Source organism: Fundulus heteroclitus, chromosome 18, assembly GCF_011125445.2.
Source record: "Fundulus heteroclitus isolate FHET01 chromosome 18, MU-UCD_Fhet_4.1, whole genome shotgun sequence".
NCBI classification, from domain to species: Eukaryota; Metazoa; Chordata; class Actinopteri; order Cyprinodontiformes; family Fundulidae; genus Fundulus; species Fundulus heteroclitus.
This window is the reverse complement of record NC_046378.1, coordinates 985503-993913: the sequence shown is the minus strand read 5'-3', so window position 1 is coordinate 993913 and position 8411 is coordinate 985503. Positions and strand designations below refer to the sequence as shown.

General features: G+C 43.1%; 1 protein-coding gene across 1 annotated transcript; it reads left to right on the top strand.

The window, feature by feature from the left end:
• The first annotated feature begins 1077 nt into the window (after positions 1-1077).
• On the top strand, positions 1078-6419 carry bco2b (beta-carotene oxygenase 2b). Its single transcript, XM_036150136.1, has 12 exons — positions 1078-1698; positions 1770-1968; positions 2127-2338; positions 2438-2553; positions 2667-2769; positions 2871-2999; positions 3634-3794; positions 3872-4039; positions 4740-4877; positions 4998-5180; positions 5266-5376; positions 5646-6419. The coding sequence occupies exons 1-12, from the start codon at positions 1542-1544 to the stop codon at positions 5760-5762; spliced, it is 1794 nt and encodes a 597-aa protein (XP_036006029.1). The 5' UTR covers positions 1078-1541; the 3' UTR covers positions 5763-6419.
• The last annotated feature ends 1992 nt before the right edge of the window (positions 6420-8411 follow it).

Sequence of the window (8411 nt, the reverse complement as noted above, 5' to 3'; positions counted from 1 at the left end):
TGTTCCACGTTCTCAAGTTCCCGCTGCTGTTCCACGTTCTCAAGTTCTGCAGCTGCTCGACGGTCAAGTCCGCAACTGCTCCACGTTCCCAAGTTCTGCAGCTGTTTCCACGTTCTCAAGTTCCTGAGCTGTTCCACGTTCTCAAGTTCTGCAGCTGTTTCCACGTTCTCAAGTTCCTGAGCTGTTCCACGTTCTCAAGTTCTGCAGCTGTTTCCACAGTTTCAAGTCCTCTGTTCCAGAGTTTCCTCCCGGTCAGTCACCCATTACTCCTCCTGTCAGCCAGCTTCTGCACCCTTCATCTCCGTCAATAAAAGACTCTGGTTCCTCTCATCTTAAACCCTCCATTCTGTTCAATAAACTCACTTCAAGAACTAGCTCTGTGTGTGTGTGCTGTGACCGGGTTCATCCAAAGACAAATCATGACAACTTCTGCATAAAAAATGAATTTAACAGACTGAGCCAACAAAGCATAGAGGTCCTAACAAAGAAATAACACAAGGGTGCATTTGTAACAGCTAATCATTTTAATGCAGCCGCATAAATACTCAACAACTACTAACAACAAAATAAATAAAGTGGTACAATTAAGTTTGTTAAACTAAACACATTAATAAAAAATCCAACATAATTCAAATACTTATTTTTCACCAAATACAAAAACTACTTTAACTAAAGAACATCCATGTCTCCTTGGAAGGACCTGGTGGTGCAGTCCAGCTGACCCTTCCTGCATTCAGCTTAAGGCCCTGGCCACCATGTTTGGTTTGGCCAGGCTCCCAGAGATGATGGACGGTGAGGAAACTCTACTGTAATGTGGCCATGGATGACGGCAACACATTCAACAGAGGAGGGTGATGAGAGCTGATGGAAAAGATGGATGGAGCTAAGCACAAAACAATAATACAAAGAAACCTGTCAGACATTCCACAAGACTTGAGACCAGGGTGGAGATTCACCTTCAAGCAGGACAATGACCCTAAACATCCAGCCAGAGCTGTACTGGAATGATTTAGATCAAAGCATACCCAGATGAAAGACTGGACCAGTCAAAGTCCAGTACTCATTCAAATTCTGCAAAGCAAAATAGATAAAAATGTCCGTCTCCAGGTGTGCAAGGCTAGTAGCAACACACCTGAACATACTGTAACAGCAACAAAAGGTGGTTCTACAAAGTACCGATTCAAAGGCGCTAAACCCAAATGCAGAGGTAATAAATAAAACGTAGCTTGTGTTTGTAATATGAAGAAAGGGCTCTGAAATGTCTTGGATGAACTGTATGTTGCACACATCTCAGTTCCCAATTATTTTGAGTAGTTGATCTGTTTTCCCAAACCCAAAACAGGAACAGATAATTGGCCTGAAAATCTGATTTGAGATAAAGGAGTCTCTGATCAAAGCCATACACTGATTTTTCGTTTCCAAAAGAAGATCATATCTGATCATCTCTATAAAAACCCTCACCACTTAAAATTATTTTTGAGAGCAAAGCGCCACTGTTTTCTACGGGGCTTATGCAAGCCTCAAATTAGTACCGCTGATGAATGTGGGCTTGTGTAGGCGGGTCAGAGTCAGAAGGAGAGTATAAATTTCAATGCCATCTTGGAGAAGCAGAAGCATCTGAGGAGCAAGTCAATCGAGACAACGGATTGAGCAGGAAGAGCATGGATACCGTCACAGCTCAGAAGGGCAGGTCCAGAGGTGAGCTCTGTGAGTCATGGTAATGTACCGGAAGGTTTTCATGCATGAAGTTTGCTGATTTCTTCCCACAGGAAACAAAAAATCCAAATCCAGGAAAAATCCCAAGCACTTCACAGATGTCCATGGGCTTCCTTGCATTGAGAAGATTGTCACCTCAGTGGAAGACACCCCAGAGCCCATCAGCACCCGCATCGTCGGCACCATCCCAAACTGGATCAACGGGAACTTCTTGAGAAATGGGCCAGGAAAGTTTGAGATAGGGAGCCACGGGTGAGTGCAACATCTGGGATTCCCTTCCTGTGAAGCAGAACTTTTCTCTGTAGAAGGTGCCGCATAAGGAAAGGTTTAACCTAACAGAACGGTTCCTTCAGGTGATGCTACACAGACTCCATTACCAAGCGTTCCTTTGCTCTCTCCATCACCAAAAGGTTCAACCACTGGTTTGACGGTATGGCCCTCCTGCACCAGTTCAAAATATCAAACGGGCAGGTTGCTTACAAGAGCCGGTTCCTGTCAAGTGACAGCTACCAATCCAACAAGGAGCAGAACCGCATTGTAGTGTCTGAGTTTGGGACCATTACCATGCCAGACCCCTGTAAAAACTTCTTCCAGCGCTTCCTGTCAAGGTTTGAATTACCGAGTGAGTGCTGTGTACTAATCACCCAGAAGAAAAGCTAATATCCGAGATACTTCATCAGAATGTAAAACCAGGCTATAACAGCTTCTTCTCTTCCTCTAGAGCCAACAGACAACGCCAATGTGAGTTTTGTCACCTACAAGGGGGATTTCTATGTCAGCACAGAAACTAATATCATGCACAAGGTGGACCCAGAGACCCTGGAAACAACCCAGAAAGTAAGAATAAATGTCTCCCTGGGTTATTGTCCACTGGACAGAATGGCCAACTAGAGCAGAACAGAGAAGCTGAGACCATTTCTTATTTGTGTTCATGCATTTCTGTGCTTTAGGTGGACTGGAGCAAATTTATTGCAGTAAATGGAGCAACTGCGCATCCCCATACTGAGCCAGACGGAACAGCGTATAACATGGGCAATTCTTACGGCACCAAAGGTAGGTCGTATCTTCAGATCTTAGGACCCAAACATGCAGCCCCATCACTACTCACAGGTGTGAAGGAACGGCCTCAGAGTCTGTCGTATTTGTCATGACAGGAGCATACTACAACATCATCAGAGTGCCTCCAACCAAGGAAGTGGAGGAGGAAACCCTGGAGGGAACCACGGTGCTGTGCTCGATTCCAGCGGAGGACAAGACCAAACCCTCCTACTACCACAGCTTTGGTCAGTCAAAGATCTGCAAAAGATCCTGCTGCTGCTGTTATCCTCGGGGCCATGGCTCAAACCCGGGGAAGAGTCACTTCCTGTTTGCTTATGTTGTACAAAACTGTTCGAACAGATAATAAAGCTGAGGAACATTCGGTCCAAAAATGTTCATACCCTTGGAAGATTAGGATGTGGAACTATTTTCATTCATAGAGGGACTAGTTTTAGGAGATTATTTATATAAATTTTAAGACAAAATCATAAAAATATTTTTTATAAATCCTCATTACCTTATATAAATATAAAAATCTTTATTGGTGTTGCAGCAGTGAAAGTCCCTTCTTATAAATGCTGACCAGTGTTTTGCATGTCTTCACTGAAAGTTAGATAGTTTGGTTGTTTTTAGTGATCAGCTCCAATTCTTTATGGATGAAAGGTCCGTTTTACCAGCACCCTAAGCTTTAGCTACCGCCACAGATTAAAGTCAGCACTCTGGCTGCTGGACCACTCCAAAACGTTCATTTCACTTACTTCCTGTTAGAAGAAACGTGTTGGTAAAATGAAAAAGATGAATTTGAACCTGAAGCTGCCAGAACTTTGAATAAATCTGTAACACAGCAGAATCTAAAGCAGTTATCTGAATCTGTTGCAGCAATGTCTGAGAACTACGTGGTGTTCATTGAGCAGCCCATCAAGATGGACCTGCTGAAGATCGCGACCGGCAAGTTAACAAGGAAGAGCATCAGCGAAGGCCTCACCTGGAACCCCAGACTCAACACTGTCCTTCACCTGATTCACAAACAGACGGGCAAGGTGAGCACAGGACTCCTTCACAGCTACATATGTCACCGTACGTTAGACACATTTTCCTTTCTGTCCCTGACCTCCAGGTGAGCTCAGTCAGGTATCTTGCCAAGCCCATGTCTACCTTTCACCAAATCAACGCATACGAGGAGGATGCTTTCTTGATCATAGACTTGTGCGCTTCGGACGATGGGCAGGCCATAGCAAACTACAACATCCAGAACCTGCGCAAGTCTGGGGAGGCCCTGGATGAGGTACGACGATCAAGTACATTTATTACCAATTTATTACCCCCTACTCGTCAACACAAACAGCAACACTACCAGTAACATGGATGTAACTCCATGCATTTAGACATCTAAAGGAGGTTTTGCTTAAGCTAGCATTGGGGAAGAAGAAATAGGGTTTAAGTGCCTTGGAGCCAGACCGAGACCGGTTGGTGTGAGCCGTTAAGGAACTGCTAACCAACTGAGATTTTCAGCACGAACACCTCAGGTTGGAAAAATACAAAAGATTCCACTGAGAGGCAGCTATGTGGAGCCTCATCCTGTTCTATGTTGATTATAAAAAGCCTTATTGTTGTGGAGAATGGGTCGACTGGTCTGAGGAGACAGATATGCTACCTCTGAATGCACATGTCACACCTCGACACAGTTGGGCTACAGCAGCAGAAGGCCCCCACTGGGTGCCCCCTCCCCCTCTGCTAGAGCACCCAGAGGGAACCCACACTCGCACGAGGAGAACATCCTGCATCCATTCAGAAAGGCTCCGGTGGGAATGTGAGAACTTGCCGTAAAGAACAGTGCTGACAGTTGTTCCACCATGCAGCCTGTATGGTTCTGATCGGTTTTAAACAAAAGCGCAGAGGATCTGCTTTAACCTGAGACGTTCCGTTCTTCATTGAGCAAAACGTGTTACTCACTGAGGCTCACGGGATTGTCATTTCCTCATCAGGTGTATAACACCCTGTGTAGAGTCTTTCCTCGACGTTTCGTGCTGCCTCTCAACATTGACCCCAGCACACCCTACAACCAGAACCTGATTGACCTGCCAGACTGCACAGCCACCGCTGTCCTGACTGGCAAAAACAAGGTAGCGTTTGTGTCAAACACCGAGTAAATCCTTTTTACTCCTACTATTTGGGCTAGAGAGATATAGATTGTCTCCAAATTAGCCAGAAATGCTATTTATGACGCAAACTTTTACATGTAGGTGTTCTGTACCCATGAGGACCTGCATGGGGAGGATCTCCACAAGTATGGGGGTCTGGAGTTCCCCCAGATCAATTATGGCAAGTACAACACGCACCCATACCGCTACTTCTATGGCTGTGGCTTCAGACACCTTGTAGGGGACACCCTGCTGAAGATGGACATCCAGGGGAAACAGATGAAGGTAGGCTAGACTAAAACAACAAATAAAGTGGCAGAAAATAATGTCTATGTGACACAGTTTTGTTGTTTGTTTCTTTTTACAAAAGGTGTGGGAGCGTCCTGGTCTGTATCCTTCCGAGCCGATCTTTGTACCCAGCCCTGATGCTACAGAGGAGGACGACGGTGTCATCCTGTCTGTGGTCATCACTCCAAACAAGGTCAGTCCAACGCATCCGAACCGGGAGGAGTGCTGACACCCCACAGGGGGCAAATTATGAATCAGACATTCATAGCGGTCCTGTCAGCATATGTTTTCATCTAAAGTCCCGGAACAAAAAAAAAAAAAAAAAAAACCCTTCTCATTACCTCAGTACCAGTTTAGAAGAAAACTGTTCTTTGTCCAGCTTCACCTTGCCACATTTATGGGAACCAAGTGAAAAGTGCCAACTAATTATTTCCCCATTCGTATTTTGCCCGTTTTTTCCAGGACAAGAGCACGTTCCTTCTCGTTTTGGATGCAAAGACGTTCGAGGAGCTGGGAAGGGCTGTGGTGCCTGTTAACATCCCCTACGGCTTCCATGGAACATTCACCAGCACTGCCTAGATGTGATCAGAAAACCATCTAATCCTGGTTAACCCTGACTTCTTAAACAGTTTTGTCTAATTCCATGTACAAAGAAAAACAACAAATGACTTCGCTGTATGTACTTGATGATCATCAGAAGCCCTGCAAGGCTCACTGTATAAACATCCTGCATGTAAAAAGGTTTTATGAGAAAGAAAATGTTTGAGCAAGCTGATACTACGCGAGCTCTAAGCTGGGCGTGAGCCGTATTTACACCATGCAGCCGAAGGCTTTGTGCAAACGCCGCCGCTTTATAGAACTGCTGAACTAACCAGAAGGTGCTGCTGAGAGACCCTTTGTTTGACATATTTCAGAATAAAGCTAGTGAACGGTGCAATGAGTGACCAGAGTATGGTTTAATCAAAAATTACCTTTTTTAAATGCATGCAGGAAGCACTGAGTATGTTTTGGAAAGCATGAAAAGCGCTTCTGTTTCATACAAATGTTAATAATCACGAGCCTTGTGGCCTGCTAAAAGAAAAAACAGGAAGTGATCTGTTGAAGCTCATATTTCTCATGATCACTTGCACCTTCTGTTTTCCCGCAGCTCTTTAACGGTCATGTGAAAAGAAAAGCTGTAGCCCTGCAAAGCTTTCTCTAATATTAGGGTCCCTTCTTCATTTCTGCTTCCCTTTTATGAGCATCTGTGGAGAACGCGATTTGTCACTCTTCTGCATATTTTAAGTACAGTCTGAATAATTGGAGACATTTTCTATTCAATCAACATTTTATTTCAGCAAAAATAAATAAAATGATTTAAGAAATAGACTCTGCTGTCATTTATCTACAAAGCAAATATGCTTCTATATTCTAATTAAAGATAAATTAATTAAGAAAAATGTTGTCACTTTAACACATTTCTATATGAACTACACACACAAGCAGCACCTGCCTCCTGGTCTAGCTTCCAGGCCCCCACAGCAGATTTAACTCTGCAGTTTATCAGAAATTAGAGCCAAAGTTTGCCTCAGCTTGATCTTCTTCTCTTTCAGGTAGGACTCCAGGTTTCGAGCTTCTGTCAGAATGCCCTCCAGCTCCTTAATCTGGGTCGTATCTGACGCAGCTCTTTCACTGGAGCAAGAAAAAAACAAACACAGAAAACAGACTCAGTCATGAGTAACCTCAGCACTCTTGCTGAATAATACTTAATTCAGAAATGCTTAATGGGAGAGTTTCTATCAGGCTGGTGGTTGTGATGAAGATGTGATGAAGAAGAGTGTGTGCTTTCTGGAATTGCCGTCTGTTTATGGAAGCTTCCCCTGTCACTCTATATCAAAAATGTATCATTATCACATTAAGAAAATACCACAAAGTTGTTTTATTTACAAAAAAATAAAAAATAAAAATAGCAGTTGATGGCCAGAAGCAGTTTTGGTCAATAAAATGAAAACAAGCTGTTGAGATGAAAACAATGAATGTTATGTTTCCCATCAGCTGGATCGACTGCTTGTTATATTGGGTCTATATTTGCTAGGGAGCCATTTGGCTAGCTGTGAGTCATATCAGTACCAGAACATTTACCAGCATGTTTTGTGAGATAATCTAATTGTATTACTTGTTTTAGAGTTTATATAGTCAGACTGTTTTACCAGAAACTTTCAGGAATGTCACCATAGCATTAAGTACTGGTCAATCAGTTTAATACATAGACTTGCTTGTTGGTTGTACTTTATGTTCAACAAGGATTGATGTCCTAATCAATTGAAAGCTTTTCTCTTGAATAATATTGTGATTAATAAAAACATTATAAGTTATTGTTCTAAATAGTCCTTGTTTACAAACATCTTTATCTAGAGATCATTGTTGTTGCTTGTGGTTAATGCAGGGAAAAGTAAATCAAATTGCAATTTTGGTTGAAATATATGGTAGGCAGAACACAATCAGAGTTGAGACGCAGCGGGTCTTTTAGCACCTAATCTGCACAGCGATGAAACAGATTTATTTGTTATTTGTATAGGTTTAAAAAGACATTATAAATTAAACTGAAAAAAATGGCATAAAATCGCAATATTTAGATACATAATCGCAATTAGATTATTTTCTAAAAGCGTTCAGCCCTACACGATAGTCACAATGAAGGAGACGTGTAGCGGCGTCCTGCTGGAACACCCGGTCACTACGGCTCAGACGTGGAGCCGCCTTCAGCCAGCCAGGATTCGACACCCATGCAGAACCAGCAGCTCCATTGATCCACCAAGGGTCAACGCACTCGAGTCATGATGGAGCCTCTAGCTCCCTGCTGTTTAGACGACATCTCCAGTTTGTTTGTTTGTCGTTGCCAGTAATGCTGGAAATCCCTTTCTTCCACCTTTGGTGCTCCTTGCAAAGTCCAAAAGGGGCTGTTTGTGTCGTGGGAGCAGATACGACCTTTAACAACGTTTTTTTGTTCTTTAGACCCTGCAGCTGCAGACACAGCTGGGGATACACCTGCTGACTTTCCCGGTCAACCCAGGGCTGGAAAATCTAAGTGTTACTGTACCATATCAACTTTATTTATGAAGCACTTTATACACCGACAGGACCAAAGTGCTGTACACAATCTTAAAATACAATGCAATTATAAAATAGAAAGGATCTAATATAAATACATTTTAGTATACAGACACAATAAAACAAAGTGAAACCTCT

Excerpts from the sequence above, each read along its gene's own strand:
- bco2b (XM_036150136.1), top strand. The coding sequence starts at position 1,542 with ATGTGGGCTTGTGTAGGCGGGTCAGAGTCAGAAGGAGAGTATAAATTT. Across the intron at positions 2,554-2,666 it reads CCCTGGAAACAACCCAGAAA|GTGGACTGGAGCAAATTTAT; the intron begins GTAAGAATAAAT and ends TCTGTGCTTTAG. Across the intron at positions 4,040-4,739 it reads CTGGGGAGGCCCTGGATGAG|GTGTATAACACCCTGTGTAG; the intron begins GTACGACGATCA and ends TTTCCTCATCAG.